The 20,637-nt window shown below is 41.2% G+C and overlaps 1 protein-coding gene across 3 annotated transcripts in view; it reads right to left on the bottom strand.

Moving 5' to 3' along the window:
* The window catches only part of CAB39 (calcium binding protein 39), a 53,976-nt gene that overhangs the window by 11,221 nt on the left and 22,118 nt on the right, over window positions 1-20,637 (bottom strand). For 2 of the 3 annotated variants that reach the window (XM_081192717.1, XM_081192719.1), the window contains exons 2-3: window positions 9,283-9,438; window positions 2,239-2,403 (exon numbers count right to left, since the gene is read on the bottom strand). In XM_081192717.1, coding sequence (XP_081048843.1) covers window positions 2,239-2,403; window positions 9,283-9,396 — 279 coding nt within the window. In that variant the 5' untranslated portion in view covers window positions 9,397-9,438. Of the gene's footprint in view, window positions 1-2,238; window positions 2,404-9,282; window positions 9,439-20,314; window positions 20,427-20,637 lie in introns of those variants that run through there. The other variant, XM_081192718.1, reaches the window with a different exon arrangement.

Below are 20,637 nucleotides of genomic sequence, written 5' to 3'. Positions count from 1 at the left end.
AAGTAATTATGTTTATTATTAGTGGACTGGATGAGAGCCAACAAGCTGAAGTTTATTGTAGGTAAGATTGAGGCACTGTTAGTGGATGGATGGGAGGTGGTTTGCTCTTGATGCGGTTACACTGCCTCTGAAGGACCAAGTATGCAGCTTAGGGGTACTTCTGGATCCATTCGTATCACAGGAGGTTTAGACCACCTTGGTGGTGCAAAGTGCTTTCCAACAGTTTGGCTGGTGGCCCAGCTGCACACCTATCTGGACAGGGATAACCTAACTTCTATTGTCTATGCTCTGCTAACCTCTAGGTTAAATGACTGCAATGTGTTATACGTGGCGCTGCCTGTGAACAGTTCAGAAACTTCAGAGGGTGCAGCAAGATGGTCTGAGCATGTAATGCCAATTCTGGCCTGACAGCATTAGCCTCCAGTTGGTTTCAAGGTCCAATTCTAAGTGATGGTTTTGACCTATAAAGCCTTAAACGGCTCAGGACTGCAATACTTCAAGACAACATCTCCCCATATGAACAGACCCTGACCCTGTGATCATCATCTGAGGCTCTTATTTGTGTGCCTCTTCCATGAGATGTCTGGGGAGTAGGAAAACAAGAATAGGCCTTTTCTGCAGTAAGTCCCCGTTTGTGAACACACTCTCTCCCCAGGCAGACATGCCAGGCAAAATCATTCCTCTTTGACCATGCCTTGGGATGATTAAACAATCTATGGCCTTAAAATGTTGTTGATGTTGTTGTTGTGCTTTTATGTTGTGAATTTTGTGTTTTTGTATTGTAAACTGCCCTTTGGAATATAAATTTAATAAACAAAAACAATTTATATCCCACCTTTTCCTCAGAACCTGGACTCACGGGGAACTTACAAAAATTAAAATAAAACAACAAACAAACAAAAACTCTTGCTATGCTATACCTGGGTTTCTCAGTAAGCATATATGGAAAAGGCAACCTCAAAGGAGACAGTACAGAAATAACTGGTTAACAGAATGAATGTAGTTTAAGAAAGTCATTTGTTTAAAGAGAAATAAGGTTTTTTTAGCATTTGAGTGTTTTCTAGAACTTTATACAATGTAATTTCGACTTTAAAATTTCCCTTAACAGATCACAAGGATCTAGTTTTATAAGACATCACAGTGGCTTTGTGGACTTCCTGATTAATCTATTCTGGAATGCACCTCCAAAGGGAAAATATCATTCATAACAGTGTCAGGTATGACAATAAGCAGAAGAGACCAGAGAGAGTTGACATTCCAAAGTAAATTCATCATACCAGGATCCATTGAAAGGACAAACAACTCTGTTTCACAGAGAATTAAAAGGAAAATTCTTGGAATACCAAAAGCCTTTATCCAATTTACATTCATGATAATCAAAATGACAAAAGAGTTGTCACCTCAGTACCAATAAGCATAGCTAACGTGCCTTGAGCAAGTTCACCAAAATCTAGCAATCCTTTGCAGCCACAAAGGTTCCAAATGCACACATGCAGATACACCACCTGCAGGGCTTCTGTTGCAATGCCATTAAAAAAGGAGCCATTTTGCTCAAGTGAAACATTACAATGCACACACAGCTTCTCCTTTCACAGAAATTACTGCTGAAATTTCACTCTCCCCAGATCACCAGGCTCAATATTACGTCTCCGCAAAAGTCTGCAGGTATGTGATGAGCTGGGTGTCCCCCTCCCTCTGCAAAGTTTGTCTCATTTAGAATCATGAATTTCAGGCTTTGCATAGACATCTGGCTGGACACTGTGAAAACAGTATCCTGAACTAGATAAGTAAGGCTCTTCTGATGTTCTTCTAAATTCTACCAATCACATAGCATATTTTCCCATCCCTGATCTAGGGCAGCAGCAAAAATTAGGAGTGGATCCACAAAACTGTGGCCCCAGGATCATGACCCTGGATGCCTTGAGCGGTTTTACTTCCCTTTGAACATGAGGGATCCTGTGTGCTTTACCTTTCCAGGACTAGGAGTCAAACTGCAGTAATAGGTTGGGTATAAAATGTGCTATGACAATATAGTTCTTTTGATGTTACAGTCAAACAACTGTCTAAGTATTAAATGTTCCTTAATAATTATTAAATCCAGAAATTTTATGTGTGAGCATATATTCTCCATCACTTTCCAAACTACAGATTAGGAAGATCTCTTGGGGGAACATGGTTTTCTAAAGCAACATGAATTTGAAACTAAAGCTGCAATGAGACTGTGTAACATTTTCTTACCTCAAAATCAATGAGTTGTAGGTCAGCTACTAGGGTGCTAAGAAGACCACTGTTGTATAGCTCCTGAGCAAGCTGAGCAACAGCTTCTGTCTGAGGCTCCTTTTCATTTGTGCCATACAAGATTTCTTTCATGGCAACTAAATTTTTGGAAACTTCTTCAGTAGCCTGAGCAAGGAAAAACATAAAAGCTGTAATTGTTTCAAAAGCCAAAACCAAGCTACTCATTAGTATGTGCTTGAGCACCAAAACATGCAACAGATATCAAAATGAACAATGAACATCAACACATATTTCACTGATAAAATTACAGCCCCAACTTCTGTCCACCTATGCATACCTACCTCCTGGTTATACACTGAAAGAATAAAATTATTCCTAATTGGTTAAGTGGTGTTTGTTATGTGCTGAAAACACAGAGAGCTTCAGATGGCTAAATGCAATACATTTTTTAAATACACAATTTCACTGGTGTAGTTCAGCCAGATCACAAAATCCTGGGGTGGTGATGAGAGTTCAGTGTGCCACATTCCCACAACCAGGGGAGAGTGACTAAGCTACAGAATAACTGGTAATCCCATGACACTCTACAATGGGGGGGAATTGGGACGATTTAGTTGGGGTGGGGGAAGCTAGCTGTCACCTGAACATATTCCACAAAAGGACCAAGAATGCCATACTTTAGCTGAAAGTCAAGGATGTTACACACTGAATAAAGGTTAGAGAGAGAAGGGGGGGGGGGAGTCAGAATGCTAGCAAGGTCTGTTCTATGACTAAGTAAATATTTACTGCACCAAGAGCAATTATATATGCCACAAACCAGCACAGTGGCAGTTTAAAAATAAAGCTGAGGTAAACCAAGAAGCTGGAAATAGATCAACATACACAAAATTGTCCAGAGATAGCCTAACACAAAGTGACATGCTGAAGAACAAAAAAACCCCTAATATTATTTCCTCACTCCTACATTATTGGAAGTAAAATCCACACCATGCAGGGGAGACATCTAAAACCTAAGGATGTTGATTGTTTTTCCAACCTCACCCAATAAACCACCATTGCCAAATTTACCTGCAATCAATATCACAAGAAAATGCCACCCTAAATGAATAGGTGAAACATGCCCCCTTCCAAGGCCATCTGTTTGAGGAGAGCAGAGATGTGCCAGTAGGGACAGCTCGCAAGTGAGAGAAAGGGCTTTCCAACCTCTCACTATTTGTAATGGCATCATTTCATCAAGAAACATGGAATTTGAGGTGTTCTCTGTTCCTAGAACTCAATCAGGAAGCAGGACTTTTTTTCAGCTAGTACTTGCCAGAACTCAGTTCTGGCACCTCTCAGGTGGATGACATTGCCATCATAAGAGAAAAAGGGAGGTGTTCATGGTGAGTTCTGGCACCTCTTTTTCTAGAATAATAGTTCTAGGTAGAGAAAACTATTCATTCCATGCTCCCTAGGAGGAAGTGATATTCCTGAGGATATTTAGGAGAATCATTTCCTTCATGCTGATTAATCACTCTCTCTTCTAAAAAACAACACACACAAAAACAAAAAACAAGGCTTGTTTGCTTTGGAAGGGGGAAGTTGTGGAAGAAATGTCATTCTGAGCTCAAAAATAGGAAGAGTTCAATACTGAACTGTCCCAAAATTCAAATACCCACAGTATTTTTAAGCCATGAGATCATCAGCCTTTCCAGAAACTCAAAACAGGAGTTGATCTGGTCAAAAGGATTTCTGATACAGCAGGGAGGCTGCCAATGAGTAGGAAATTGCAACTCACATTTGAAAAGATTTAGTGCACACTTACATATGCTGTCAGCATCAAATTGGTTAAGAGGATGTAGGATTAATGACCTGGCATTTCCTATTGTTTCAACAGGTTCTTTGGCATAACATGAAAAACAGCTGTTAAAGACCATAAGCAGTGCTATATTAAGCAGGAAAAACAGGTATTTAAGAAACCGTCAAATCCCTCTTGCCTACTCTGTTACAAATAGCAATCAGTTCTACAGGCTGCACATTCTTGCTTTCCAGCCCCAATTGGGACCAGGGCTGTTTAATGCACAGGGGTTATAAACGGGAACTTTGTGAGCACTGCAGGGTGGAGAGCATTTGGTCTCTATTCAATCAAAAATGCTTAGCCTACAGAAGGGTTGTTCAACCTCTTGCCAGGTAAATAGTAGTTTTGAGTAGTAGATAGGTAGCCGTGTTGGTCTGCCATAGTCAAAATAAAAAAATTCCTTCCAGTAGCACCTTAAAGACCAACTAAGTTAGTTCTTGGTATGAGCTTTCGTGTGCATGCACACTTCTTCAGATACACTGATACAGAAGTTGCCAGATCCTTCTATATAGTGAGAAGGTGGGGAGGGGTGTTACTCAGAAGGGTGGTGGGAATGGGAGATAGGCAGATAGCTGAGAGAGCCTCTTGACGACTCTTAACGACTTGTAAGACCTATTACAGTCGTTAAAGAGTCGTCAAGAGGCTCTCTCAGCTATCTGCCTATCTCCCATTCCCACCACCCTTCTGAGTAACACCCCTCCCCACCTTCTCACTATATAGAAGGATCTGGCAACTTCTGTTTCAGTGTATCTGAAGAAGTGTGCATACACACAAAAGCTCATACCAAGAACTAACTTAGTTGGTCTTTAAGGTGCTACTGGAAGTAGTTTTGAGATCACTGCAAATCTGAAGTAGTTCCGTTGCATATGTGCACATCAATGTGCAGGCTTGCACACTGCACAGAAGATATGCACATATATAGAGAATCCTAAACTGAGCAATTGGTGTGAGTTTCAGTGCTACAAACATCTACAATACACATTCACTGAGGTCAGTGGGGAGGCAACAATATGCTACTGTGGACTCTGGTGAGAAGAAGAATGGGGTAACACCAGAAACAGCTGCTCATTTGTTATTTTGAGTAATTATTGTACCCCTTGAGTAAAAAACTGGAAGCTGTGTGTATCAACCATATAGGAAAGAGAGAACTTTTAAAAATTTGAAGCCACAATCTCTACCACATGTTACTTTCCAGTGACATTTTTCTTGTGACACCTAAGTTAATAAATAATTCTTATGGAAAATGCTAATAATAATAATAATAATAATAATAATAATAATAATAATAATAATAATATACTGCACTACACCTGCACGTCTCGGGGTGGTTCACAGGATAAAATCACAATATAAAAACACAAAATATATAATCAAAATAAAAACAGAAACCACCGAATAACACCCCCCCCAAAAAAAACCCCACGCATTTTAAAAGGGCACTGGATGACAATAAACCAAAGGTCTGGTTAAAGAGAAACGTTTTTGCCTTGCACCTATGTATAATGAAGTATGTATAATGTATAATGAAGGCGCCAGGTGAACCTCCCTGGGGAGAGCATTCCACAAGTGGAGAGCCACTGAAAAAAGTCCTGTTCTTGTGTTGCCAGCCTCCAGACCTCTCATGGAGGAAGCACACGAAGAAGGGCCTCAGAAGATGATCAGAAGATTGTGCATGAAATCTTTAAGTGCATTTGTGTATCACATTTCACATATTAAGGCGTATCTAAAATGTGAAACAGAATGCCCTTCTTTATAAAAAAATTCCTTCCAGTAGCACCTTAAAGACCAACTAAGTTAGTTCTTGGTATGAGCTTTCGTGTGCATGCACACTTCTTCAGATACATGTGTGTATCTGAAGAAGTGTGCATGCACACGAAAGCTCATACCAAGAACTAACTTAGTTGGTCTTTAAGGTGCTACTGGAAGGAATTTTTTTATTTTGACTATGGCAGACCAACACGGCTACCTATCTACTACTTCTTTATAAAAGAAATGAAAGGAAGACTAAGAGGCAGGTAGTGTGGTAGACGGTACCATTTATAAAACACGACACAATCATGAAGATTGGTTTAACAGGATTGTTTCCTTAACATGATCCTCCATAAAATGTATGATTTACATCTGCTTCAAAACTTTAAACATGGTATCCATCTTCTCAATAGCATAGCTTATTTCTAAGAGTAGTACTTTAGATACACTGAAGATTAGATCATATTTTGCCAATTGAGAAGAGAGGAAAAATTGTAGTGAGAAGAGTTATAGCTTCGTTAGAAATAGAAGGAACTGTGTAGTTAGCTCAATTCTTTTCCACAGCAGCTTCTGCCACCCAGACAAATAAGTCCATATCGTCTTTTGGATTCCCAAGGCAGCAGCTAGAAAGATCAAGCTCCTTGCAGCCAGAAAGGAATGGCACAACACTCTTCCCACCATTACTAATTAAAATTCCAGGTGGAACAATAGTTATCCTATTGTGAAGAGCATAAACAACCAATGGACTAAACCCTTGCCTGAATCTGAATGCCTAATTCCCACAGTGATTTTAGTTCTGGTTCCAGAAGCAAGTGACATCAGCTTCAAGATAATTTAATTTGCTCCAACCACCCAAGAGATAAAACAATTAGCCGCCGCTAGGGTAGTAACTTTCATCCAACGGCTTCATAGGGTAAACTTCAAGAAGTTAAGAGCACTAGGGAATAGGCACATTATAAAGGGAAATGCCATTCATGTTTATACTTGCATGGCTATATTAACACCAGTCTTTTAATTTATTGCAGTCTGTGCATCCCCAACCCCCAATACTACTTATAAGAGGTATATTATTTTGTAGAGAGTTACAATTTCTTTTTGCAGGCACAACCTGCAGTGCTATGTGGGCAACAAAGTTCCACACATTCTGTTGTGCAAACCAGAGCCACATTTCCCTGTAGATTTGGAAGTATAGACCACCACAACAAGGTGTAGAAAAGTGGAATTTTAGGCTTATAAACTGTACTGGTTGACTGAGAGAAAACTAACCTGTGCGTGAACATTGCTGTGTAAATATTTTCCTACAACATCCCAGAAAACAGCTATTTAACCAACTGGGCCACATTTAAAAGCCTTCTAAAGCAAACAAATTACAATAAAACTAACAGTTCAGCCCATAATTATGTGACAGGACTGCAGATTGGGCTGTGATTGCTAAAAGGCTGGTCTCTGATGTGCCTTTTTAATTCTGCATTTTAAAAATAGCTTTTCCAACCCATCCTCAACGATTGACCACAAATTATTTAAAGTTTGCTTTGATTTACTATCAGCCTTCCCCAACATGGTGCCCTCCAGATGTTTTGGACTACAATTCCCAACACCCTTACCACTAGTATGCCAGCTGGGACTAATGGAGTTGGAAGTCTAACATCTGGTTGGAGAAGGCTAATTTACAGGAATATAAGAAACGTATGCTGGGAGCCCTAAACCCTTAGGAGCAGATTTTTTGAGGGAGGTGAGTTCCATTGGTGCAAGCATAAGTCCATTGTACAAATGGGTGTGCATGTGTCATATCCATGTGTACTCTCTCACACAAAAGCACACAAGAAATTGTTTTAAAGATGAAATGACAAAATAAGTAAAGGGGTGAAACAAAGGGCCAAAAAAAGGCCCCAACTTCACCATATTTTTCAAATCATAGATTCCTCAAGGGTCCTGTCAGGTGATCAGTGGGTGATCATTTCAACACCTGTGGAACTTGGTCAAAACTTGTTTGAAACATGCCTGCCATAGAAAAATAGATGCAAATTAAGCAATAAACTTGGGTTTTCAAAAGTGACCCTGGAGGCAGCTTAGCTTGCATTTCAATTATAACAACCTTTAGTATAACTGAGACCTCCTTTTCCATTTAATGCCATTTTGGTTTTTCCAGCTTTTACAAATGTGCCTTTCCCCCCCAAAATTAATTTCTGTCTTCATGAAATTATGTTCCCTTTTAAGTATATTAAAACATCATCATCATCATCATCATTATTTCTGCCATCCCCCCATATCCCCTCCTCAACAAAAAAACAGTGCTTCATTTGATATACCGTACTTCCATAGCTGCTACATTTTCTGTGCCACTCCTTCCAGAACAGTTATTTAAGTTCCTGCATGCATCCACCATTGGCACCCCAGTTCTCTACAGTTGCCTGAATATATACTACTTCCTCTCCCCTGGTGTAACTGGGCTCCAAGCTGTCCAGATCTTGACTCCTTTGACTTTGAGAGATGTTAAATGTGGCTCTTTATGCTTATTACCAAAGAAACTTTTGGTCCTCCCATGTTCCTAGCTGGTGTCCCCAAGTTGGTCTTCAGCTAATTTCAAAGTAATGTTTCCTCTGATTCAGTCATCCGGCATGGGAGTATTTCTGGCTTAAGCACCTGTTTCAAAACTATTTGTCCATCTCTCCAAGGGAGACACAATGAATTTATTATTATTTATTATTTTTGCAGTGGGGGTGGAAAAGACACTACTTATATTTGAAGTTAACTGAAAATGTTTTGGAGAGAAATCTTACATCCCTTAACTATGCTATAACTAGTTTCTCCTCTGCATCAGTGAGACTATGGGTATTTTTCAGCAACTGAATATACATATTTACAAACCGGGTTGTGAAGATCCATGTTTCAGCCATTCCTTTAACTGTTGCACAGACTAATGACTTCTAAGTTTTTCAAGTACTGCATTCAACATAAGGGAGAAACTTCAGACTAACACTTGCACTAAGGAATTTCAAGAACATTTATGCTGAGATGTCCTATAGTCTGGTGGCTTGAGAAGATGACTACATCCATCAAAGTTGTTAATAGACTTACATCTCATACTGGTGGGCAATCTCAAGCGACTGATTACTGAGTAGTGGGTCTGAGATAGGAAAGAATCAGGTGAGAATGCAGGCAAGGCTCAGGCATGATGGTAGTAGTGACAGAAAATAAATTAGTGTAGGTTGGAAACAGCATCAGCACTGGGGAGTTGTCCATGTCCACATAGGCTGCTTACAAAGATTTGAAGCATTTGGGTGCCAGCATCAACAAAGAGGAACAGTAATGGGTTCATGGAAGTATTACTTTAGAAAAGGGAGAGGAGACACAAGCTCTCTACAAAACTAATACATAGCCAGTACATTATTCTCCTGCATGAAGAGCACATATTTGTATTAAAACAGATCCCCAAAGAAGCAAATGCAAAAACATACCTTTTCTACTTTCTTGTCAGAAATATCTTGCTTTTCTAGCACTGCCATACTCTCCTTCAGATTCTTCACTATGTCTGCAGGAGACTTGTGTGATTTGCCAAAAGGAAATGGCATGGTTGCAACCTAAACACGCCTCTTCTTCTACAATTCCTTCACCTGTAAAAAAGTTTAAAAGAGAGAGTCTGTAGTCAGGAGCAATAAAACAAAGCTTAGGACTGCTTAGCCTAAGCAAGCAGGCACTACAATTGAACAAGATTTTACAGTGCTTTCTACTATCCTACTTCCTACTATCATCTTACTTTTTTTTAGCAAGAAACTTTGCAACTTGTATTCAGAGTCAAAATCCTGTTCTTGAGCCCCTCATGTCTGTGAGGAGGTCAGAAGTATCTGCTTCCATTTTAGACAAAGTGCAGGTTGCTGTGATGTATAAACCCAAGACAAACTGTAATTAGTGGAAGCAAGCCAAGTTCACATCATAGTTTATGAAAATGGCTCATTTTTGCTAACAACAGTGAAAATTAGTGAGTTTTTGGTCTGCGGCTAATAAAAAATGGAGCCACTTTGAAACTTTTCATTGCCATTGGGCCACAGGAGAGGCAGAATGTAGCCTTGTTGAAGCTTGTCCTGGTAAAACTAAACTGTTGTGTGTACGTAATTACAAATGATAAAAAGAGATCTAACCATGCAGAGGAAACATTCTCTTATCTTTTGGCCCCCACACTGAAGTTAACAGTACTCATATGGGATCTCAGTGCACAACTGAACTCCACAGAGATTAGGATCAGTTTATTTTTACATTGTATTTTTCCAGTAGTTCTATGATGAATACTCTATGGTTTCAAAAAGGATCGAACTCTCATTAGTAGTATGGTCAACAACCTCTGATACAAGTAACACAAGCCACCTGCAGGTAAAGTGCTTGAAGTACAGACCTGAAGGTATTTAAAATATGAGTAGCATTCTGTAACTCAGTAAACCTTTTCAAGCAATATTTACAGTTTACTTATTCGAGTACAAAACGGGTAACAATAAATGCTTTAGCAGCCTAGCCATCAAATATGCATGTGCTAATTAATAAATGTTTCCTTAAATTACTTCATGACTGGACTTCCAGCGTTCTCGATAGGATACAACAGAAAAGCCTGTGCTTAAAAAATGCTGATGGGTTGTTCACTCCTGCCGCAAACAAAAGGACAGTTGAAGCTGACAGAGCAGAGGTCACAATGTCATGACAAAGAATGCCTGTCCCCACCTGACACAAATGAAAATAGCCCACAGTCGGGGTCAGGAAGCAAATCGCTACTGCTCAGTTTACAACAAACGTAAATAAAAACCTTCATTGGAACAATGTGGGGATGGACAGTGAAACTTGGCACAATTCTATGGGCTCACAATTTCAAGCCTGAATATTTCCATCAGTCAGGCCATTCATAGATTTCAGCTGTTCTAACGCCATTATCTGCAAATTAGAGCCAGCAGTGGCTTTAATCTGCAAATAATGCAAATATATAACTGGAAACAAGTTAGCCAGTAGAAGCTACAGGTTAAAAAAAAAAAAAAGGCCTGAGAATTGCCACAAACTATACTCATGGATCACTGCCTTGCCGTGGCAAAGGGGCTTGAAGAACTCAGAGAAGCTATGAACTATGCCGAGCAGGGCACCCAAGATGAACAGGTCATAGTGGAGAGTTTTGACCAAACGTGATCCACCTGGAGTAGGAACCGGCAAGCCACTCCAGTATCCCTGCCAAGAAAACTCCATGGACAAAGACAACAGACATATAAAAGTTATGACGCTGGAAGATGAGCCCCTCAGGTCGGAAGGTGTCCAACATGCTACTGGGGAAGAGCAGAGGACAAGTACAAGTAGATCCAGAGCTGATGAAGCGGCTGGGCCAAAGCCGAAAGGACGCTCAGTTGTGGATATGCATGGAAGCGAAAGGAAAGTCCAATGCTGTAAAGAAAAATATTGCATAGGAACCTGGAATGTAAGAACCATGAACCTGGGTAAGTTGGATGTGGTCAAAAATGAGATGGCAAGAATAAATATTGACATCCTGGGCATCAGTGAGCTAAAATGGACGGGAATGGGCGAATTCAGTTCGGATGACTATCATATCTACTACTGTGGGCAAGAAACCCGTAAAAGAAATGGAGTGGCCCTCATAGTCAACAAAAGAGTGGCGAAAGCTGTACTGGGATGCAGTCTCAAAAATGATAGAATGATCTCGATACGAATCCAAGGCAGACCTTTTAACATCACAGTAATCCAAGTTTATGCACCAACTACTGGTGCTGAAGAAACTGAAATTGACCAATTCTATGAAGACTTACAAGACCTTATAGAAGTGACACCAAAGAAGGATGTTCTGCTCATTATAGGGGATTGGAATGCTAAAGTAGGGAATCAAGAGATAAAAGGAACAACTGGCAAGTTTGGCCTTGGAGATCAAAACGAAGCAGGGCAAAGGCTAATAGAGTTCTGTCAAGAGAACAAGCTGGTCATCACAAACACGCTTTTCCAACAACACAAGAGACGGCTCTACACATGGACATCCCCAGATGGGCAACATCGAAATCAGATTGATTATATTCTCTGCAGCCAAAGATGGAGAAGCTCTATACAGTCAGCAAAAACAAGACCTGGAGCTGACTGTGGCTCAGATCATCAGCTTCTTATAGCAAAATTCAAGCTTAAACTGAAGAAAGTAGGAAAAACCACTGGACAGGTAAGATACAATCTAAACCAAATCCCTTATGAATACACAGTGAAAGTGAGGAACAGGTTTAAGGATTTAGATTTGCTGGACAGAGTGCCTGAAGAACTATGGGTGGAGGCTCGCAACATTATACAGGAGGCAGCAACTAAAACCATCCCAATGAAAAAGAAATGCAAGAAAGCAAAGTGGCTGTCCAACGAGGCCTTACAAATAGCGGGGGAGAGAAGGCAAGCAAAATGTGAGGGAGATAGTGAAAGATACAGGAAATTGAATGCAGATTTCCAAAGAATAGCAAGGAGAGACAAGAAGGCCTTCTTAAACGAGCAATGCAAAGAAATAGAGGAAAGCAACAGAATGGGAAGAACCAGAGATCTGTTCAAGAAAATCGGAAATATGAAAGGAACATTTCGTACAAAGATTACCATAATAAAGGACAAAAGTGGTAAAGACCTAACTGAAGCAGAAGACATCAAGAAGAGGTGGCAAGAATACACAGAGGAATTATACCAGAAAGATATGGATGTCTCGTACACCCCAGGTAGTGTGGTTGCTGACCTTGAGCCAGACATCCTGGAGAGTGAAGTCAAATGGGCCTTAGAAAGCACTGCAAATAACAAGGCCAGTGGAAGTGATGGTATTCCAGCAGAACTGTTTAAAATTTTAAAAGATGATGCTGTTAAAGTGCTACACTCAATATGCCAGCAAGTTTGGAAAACTCAGCAGTGGCCAGAGGATTGGAGAAGATCAGTCTACATCCCAATCCCAAAGAAAGGCAGTGCCAAAGAATGCTCCAACTACCGCACAATTTCACTCATTTCACATGCTAGCAAGGTTATGCTTAAAATTCTACAAGGAAGGCTCAAGCAGTATGTGGACCGAGAACTCCCAGAAGTGCAAGCTGGATTTAGAAGAGGCAGAGGAACCAGAGACCAAATTGCAAACATGCGCTGGATTATGGAGAAAGCTAGAGAGTTCCAGAAAGACATCTACTTCTGCTTCATTGACTATGCAAAAGCCTTTGACTGTGTTGACCACAGCAAACTATGGCAAGTTCTTAAAGAAATGGGAGTGCCTGATCACCTCATCTGTCTCCTGAGAAATCTCTATGTGGGACAAGAAGCTACAGTTAGAACTGGATATGGAACAACTGATTGGTTCCAAATTGGGAAAGGAGTACGGCAAGGCTGTATATTGTCTCCCTGCTTATTTAACTTATATGCAGAATTCATCATGCGAAAGGCTGGGCTGGATGAATCCCAAGCCGGAATTAAGATTGCCGGAAGAAATATCAACAACCTCAGATATGCAGATGACACAACCTTGATGGCAGAAAGTGAAGAGGAATTAAAGAACCTTTTAATGAGGGTGAAAGAGGAGAGCGCAAAATATGGTCTGAAGCTCAACATCAAAAAAACGAAGATCATGGCCACTGGGCCCATCACCTCCTGACAAATAGAAGGGGAAGAAATGGAGGCAGTGAGAGATTTTACTTTCTTGGGCTCCATGATCAGTGCAGATGGTGACAGCAGTCACGAAATTAAAAGACGCCTGCTCCTTGGGAGAAAGGCGATGGCAAACCTAGACATCTTAAAAAGCAGAGACATCACCTTGCCAACAAAGGTCCATATAGTTAAAGCCATGGTTTTCCCAGTAGTGATGTATGGAAGTGAGAGCTGGACCATAAAGAAGGCTGATCGCCGTAGAATTGATGCTTTTGAATTATGGTGCTGGAGGAGACTCTTGAGAGTCCCATGGACTGCAAGAAGATCAAACCTCTCCATTCTGAAGGAAATCAGCCCTGAGCGCTCACTGGAAGGACAGATCGTGAAGTTGAGGCTCCAATACTTTGGCCACCTCATGAGAAGAGAAGACTCCCTGGAAAAGACCCTGATGTTGGGAAAGATGGAGGGCACAAGGAGAAGGGGACGACAGAGAATGAGATGGTTGGATGGTGTTCTTGAAGCTACCAGCATGAGTTTGATCAAACTGCGGGAGGCAGTGGAGGACAGAAGTGCCTGGCGTGCTCTGGTCCATGGGGTCACGAAGAGTCGGACACGACTAAACGACTAAACAACAACAACAATACTCAGTTAGGGGGTGGCTTGTGGGCCGGTCAAACGACCTCCGTGGGCTGCTTCCAGCCCATGGGCCTTAGGTTGGTGACCTCTGCTTTAGACATTACAGCACAGTGTGCAAGGAGGCAAGGCTTACTTATGCCTCTATTCTTGCTGCAAGTTGTAGCATGGGAAAATTGCACACCTGTGGGAAGCAATGCACATAAACACACACATTTGGAATTTGCACAGTCTGTCACAGCAGAGATGTGCATGTTGTCCATTCAGATGTTACACCAATAATACAAGAAGTGTGCCTGCTTTTTGTGAATATGAAGTGGACTGAAAGAACAAATTAATCTATACAACGAAATATCTGGTTTTTTTGAAGTTTTTATTTACCCCATGAAACTCTGGCCAGGATTCTAAAAGCTACATAGACAAATGGAGGGGGCCTGCACCCAGCTCATTTCCCCCCTTTTACTTGGAGCAGCAGACTACTATGCCATATCATAAATTTAAAACCCCCAGCAATACATAAACAGTTTACAATGGCAGAGGGCTTCTGTTCAAGAAAAGCAAGTGCAAGTCACTCTTGATGTGGGCTCATGGAACAATGTTATCTTTGGATCTGGGCCATAGCCTACAAATAAATATAGGGTTGTAGCCAATATTAGTCATATCAAGATAACACCCCTTGAAATTATTGGAACCATGTTAGTCATGTTCATTAATTTCAAAGGGCCTACTCCAAGAATGACTTATGTTAGATACAATCCACAAGTTTTGGGTTGCAATTCACAATAATATCACCACTAGTCCTATCAGTCTGATACATGAAAAACCTGAAGGATATATTTATGCTCAGAATCTTAGAGAAGATGTTAGAATGGCTAATTCTCTACTTAGAGCTGCATGATTTCATTATTTCTACATCTGATGGCTCAAGGTGTTAGTGATGGCGCTTTTGACATTTTATCACTAAAATGAATGCGCACGCACACACCACCACAACAAAACTGAGTAAAAAACCAAAATAGTTTACATAATGATAAAGGGTATGGAAACTAAGAGTTGAAGGAGTTGAGAATGTTTAGCCGGGAAAAGAGTCTGAGAGGAGATATGATAGAGATTTTCAAGAATCTTAAGGGCTGTCACATGGAAACTGAAGTAAGTTTGTTTTCTCCTGCTCCAGAAGGCGGAACCTGAACCAGTGGATTCAATTTACAATAAAGGAGATTCCGACTAAATATCAGGAATAACTTTTAGACAATGGAACAGACTCCCTCAGGAGGTGGTGGGCTCTCCTTCCTTTGAGGTTTTTAAGCAGTCACTTCCAACTCTATAATTCTATGAACACTGAGATACAGTGGTGCCTCGCAAGACGAAATTAATTCGTTCCGCAAGTCTCTTCGTCTTGCGAGTTTTTCGTCTTGTGATGCACGGTTTCCCATAGGAATGCATTGAAAATCAATTAATGCGTTCCTAGGGAAACCGCCTTCAGACCAGGTCCGGGGACAGTCTGTCCCCGGACCTCTTCTGAAGGCTGGGGGGGGGGACAAGGGCTTTTCTTCCCACCCCCAGCATTTTAAAAAACCCCGGGACAGCGGAGGACTTCTCCCCTGTCCGGGCGATCTTAAAATGCTGGCAGGCGGCATTTTAAAATCGCCCCGGACAGCGGAGGACTTCTCCACTGTCCAGGGCGATTTAAAAGCCCCTGGGATGGCAGGCAGGGGGGACAAAGACTTTTTGCCCCCCGCCAGCCTTCAGAAGAGGTCCTGGACCTCTTCTGAAGGCGGGCGGGGGGCGAAAGTCTTTCCTCCCCCCGCCTGCCTTCAAAAGCCCTCTGGGACAGGCAGGCAGGGGGGAGCAAAGACTTTCGCCCCCCCGCCCGCCTTCAGAAGGTGTTCCCTCCCCCCCGCCCGGCTTCGGAGCACCGTTCCGAAGCCTGGCGGCGGGGGCGGGTGTTCCCTCCCCCCCGCCCGGCTTCGGAGCACCGTTCCGAAGCCCGGCGACGGGGGCGGGTGTACCCTCCCCCCGCCCGGCTTCGGAGCACCGTTCTGAAGCCCGGCGGCGGGGGCGGGTGTTCCCTCCCCCCCGCCCGGCTTCGGAGCACCGTTCCGAAGCCCGGCGGCGGCGGGAGGAGGCGTTCCCGCCCCACCGCCCGGCTTCGGAGGAGGTCCGAGGACAGTGGGGAAGACGCGCTGCGCTCCCCCGCTGTCCCGGATATTTCCCTATGGGCTGTCGTCTTGCGAAGCAAGCCCATAGGGAAATTCGTCTTGCGAAGCGCCTCCAAAACGGAAAAACCTTTCGTCTAGTGGGTTTTCCGTCTTGCGAGGCGTTCGTCTTGCGAGGTACCACTGTAATCAATATGCTTCAGCCATCAACTGGACTATATTAATCCGTTTGTTACAAACAGAATAGCAGAATAAAATAAAATAAAATAAAATAAAAGTATAGATCCACTATTCCCATGTACTACAGTACTTCTCTGCCTACAATGCACAGTAAAAATTTCGGTTGTATCCAAAACTGTCCATGCACAAGTGGAACAGACTTCTACTTGTGCAACAGGGGATCACCTTCCTCTCTTTCTGTCACCCACAATTCCACAAGAACATTTCTGTAGGGTTGATGGACCCCGCAAAGCACATTTTAGGTGCATACAGATGGCTGCAGGGGAGAAGAGGGAGGTGTCTCAATGCATGAGCCGGTCTGCTTGCACAATGTTGGCTTCCACCCTCTGTCATTAAGGCAATTTAGGCCACCTATAGAAACTAGTTTATAGTACAAATAAGTACAGCAAGAGGAAGAAAATATATAAAAATAAGGCGAAGGACTGTCCCTGTCCTCCTTCTCTCAGAATAGTAAGCGGTTTAGTGTTTTAATTAAAATGCAATTTTTCTAGAGCTGGAGAAATACTTCTATTCCAAGCCAGCTGCCATTATGAATTTCTCAGATATGCATGCTAGGTAACTCCACATGCACTAAACTGGGATGTTTGCAAACGTTTTTCATCTGATGAAGCAGCTGAAAAGATTTCAACTTCAAAAGACTGCTTAGTTCTCTGTAGCTGGAATTGTGAATGACAGGGTGTGTGGGGGGGAATAGGGGGAAATACCTATTTAGCAGATTGCTACTACCTTTGCTGCAGGTGGAAAATGCCAAATCATGATCTACGAAGAGAAAAGCAACCCACATCAAGTGATGTCTTATTAGAGACAGGAAACTGTTCACTCAGGTCCTTAAGACTAAACACTGTAAGGACAGTGTGTGTGTGTGTGTGTGTGTGTGTGTGTGTGTGTGTAGGCAACACGACCATTTTTAGGAACGTGCTAGTCTATCAAAATGCTTCGGTCTCCATCAAATATCTTCCACAGGTGTTGAACTAAATGGTTAAGCTACCCTTTATATTCTAATGATAGTCCACAGGGTTCTGCTAAGGTTAGTCATCCTATGAGCTTTGAAAAAGCATAGTTTTTGTCAGGGCGTTTAGTCTTAATGGTGGCAGTCTATTGTAACTATTATTGGGTAAACTCCTGCTAAGGTGGTGCCTGACAGATGCCCTCCCTGATCCAAAATCACCTTGCAATTTAAAAAATGTAGGGAAGGAACATTCCCTACCATTCCTTTTGTTAAAAAATTATACAGAATGAAACTTCAATTTTTCATCCAATCATATCAAGATGAAAATTCCTCAGCTGCACCACAGGGGAATGGAATACTAACTGGAACAAGGCCCTTGTTTATCCTCTTAATCCCTGGTTTAGTAAACCAACCTTCAACCACTTCCTGTCTCTTTTCTTATGTCAATATTCCCTTTCACATTATCTTACTTCTGCCCCAGGGCCTGTTCACATAAAACCAAGGCTCTTATCCAGGAAAAGTACATACTTCTGGAACAATTTAGCATACAGGTCATGAACCCACCAAAAGAGGATTAAAATCATATTATATGAACATCAAATCTTCAACCATGTACTAAATTCCCCAAAAAACAACAACTGGAAAAACAGGTCTGTCCTTCATCCATGCTCCATGTTCTAGCATTTTTTATTTAACAAGTAGTAAATTGTTTGCACAGAACAATGTTTGAGGTGTGATTATATGGAACGCAAGTCAGCACTGACTGATCATCTTGAAAACTAAGAGAAGTTGTGGGGGTTTTAAATAAAAAAGTATTAACCCCTTGTATTTGAAGTGGCTTTACCATTCATCATTTAGTACATTTATACATTTATATCATGCCAGGTGATCTGTCATCTATCTGGTCACTAACTATGGGGTAAAATCCATTAAAAAGCTCAGCAATTTCAATCCTAAAAAAAGCTCAATAACTTTGGCTGGCCCTGACACATGTTCACCTCATCAAATCTGGCCCTCTTTGAAAAAAGTTTGGGTAACCCTGATCTAGGTTAACTTATCTTGGGATCCAAGCCAGTATTTAAAAGTACTGTAGTACTTATGTGAAATGCCAACCTACCTGCAGTATTACACTGTCTTTTCTAACAACTCCATGAATAAAAATGAAATGGCTTGAGAGAAAGAATGTTACATAAAAATCACATCTTATAAAAACAGTCATACCAGACAGAAGCTTTGGGATTCCACAATGCTTGATACACTAAGGATAACAAAGTTCAATTAAACATTTGACATGGGTAAATATTTTCTACTAACCCATAAAAAGCCAAGTCACTGGTTCATGTGACCAAATCCTTGGTCCATGTTTATCACAACACTGGTCTCCACCTGATTTGTTTGTTTTAAAAACTTTGATATGCCTTTTTAAGATTATTTGGTGTAGATAGGCAATTTTAAAATTCCATTACATTTAAACAATAAATTGACTTTCCAAAGCACTGTTTGTATTTTGGCATTCTTATCACAAACTAGTTCAACACACATATTGTATCATTACATCTTATTGGCCCTATTGTTGACGTAAATCAAATTTAAAAAAGTAATTTGGTTGCCAATGCAAGAACACTATGTCTATTGTCTATCTTCTTGTTGCAAAGCACTCTGAAAACTCCATTACAATGTGACCTGTAAACCAATCAATAAAATATTTTAAATTTATTTTTAACCTCTGAAATAGTGATTTATCAAATATCTTAAGATTATTGTACATAAACTTGTGGTTGACCTGCAAACCCAAAGTAAAAAGAAAAGAACAGAACTGATATTCAATCCTCAGACGAATAATTAGCACATTCAGTCGGGGGGGGGGAGTGGTAGCACTGATATAGCTAAAATAGAGTCAATATGAGTGACTGCACAGGCTCTCAAAGCTATCCTATCACTAATGGGGCTCTATCTTTTATTCCCCATTTAAGTAGTAACTTTTTCACAATGTCAGCAGAGACAAATGAGAAGGTAAACAAGTGCTGAGACACTGAAAACTAAAAATGTTCAACAGCTAACTTTAATGCTTAACATAGATTAGCCAGACACAGGGCTTATGCAGCTGTTTCTCTTGTGCTGCTGGAATTTTACACACTGGTATATTTTTATCTACTGACCCATTTTCATCAACCATGTCAGACATGGTTGTCCTACAATGGTTGTTTATAATGTGGCAGGCTATAGGTACCCAAAGGCAGTTGCACAGAAATGAAATGACATACCCATCTGTAAGGTGGTATTGAGTTTTACAAACTTAATGGCAATCTCATGGGTAAAATATCAAAACTAAAACTTCTCCTGGGACCATCACCTAGTAGATCACTGTGGCAAGGGACAAGTGTTGGAAAAGTGTTCGTCTGCAAAGATTTCCAAAATTAAACACACAAAACGGTTTGCCTTAGCTCACAACAGAGCATAAGAACACTGAAAGTTGGGAGTGCCCTCCTAAATCGGTTTCAAAACTGGTTTCATCAAGCATGAAAACAATGTACTTTTCCCTACTTGCATCCAGATGTTAAATTAGGAAAGAGCGACAGTATGTTAGAGCAACTGAAAAATGTCAACAATCCTGGCCCAGAGACCTTGAAATGTTGAGCACCAAAAGCTTCAGCCACGGATCCAAACAGTATTTTGGACTTAAAAGCAGAACTTCTCAACTACAGTTTCCATCCCTCCATTGCCCCTGCCTGGTTTTGTTAGAAAAGGGTAAAGCTAGCAGATAGTCATAAAATCACATAAAGCCATAAATCTGCATAAAGCCACAGAGAGTTCATGTTCAAGCCAATACAGTACTTGAATCAGACACCCTTATTCACATTTCAACGTTTTGAAGGACAATACTATCCAAACCCTGAATTCATGACTGATCAACTCCAACGGGTAAGTTCTCAAATGAGCAGGAGCTCACAGATTCATGGCTCATTGCTGCAACTGCTCTTTAAGTGTAATCCTGTTGGGGAAGGGGATAATTCCTGAGCTCATGCTGACTTTTCTCAGGCAACTCAGTGTGACATCAGCAAACACTCCCCTACCTTATTGTGAGACACGCAGTGTCCTAACTACCAAATATTTTGTCTAAAAAGGCCATTCAAATATTTGTGGATAACTATGAAAGAGCACACAGAAATTTCTTGATAAGATCCTGGATTTTAAAGAATTGTTATAGTTGTACC

The sequence above is a fragment of the Podarcis bocagei genome (genome assembly GCF_964188305.1).
Source record: "Podarcis bocagei genome assembly, chromosome: 4".
NCBI lineage: Eukaryota > Metazoa > Chordata > Lepidosauria > Squamata > Lacertidae > Podarcis > Podarcis bocagei.
Note: the sequence above shows the minus strand (reverse complement) of the source record. Positions and strands in the feature narration are given on the sequence as shown.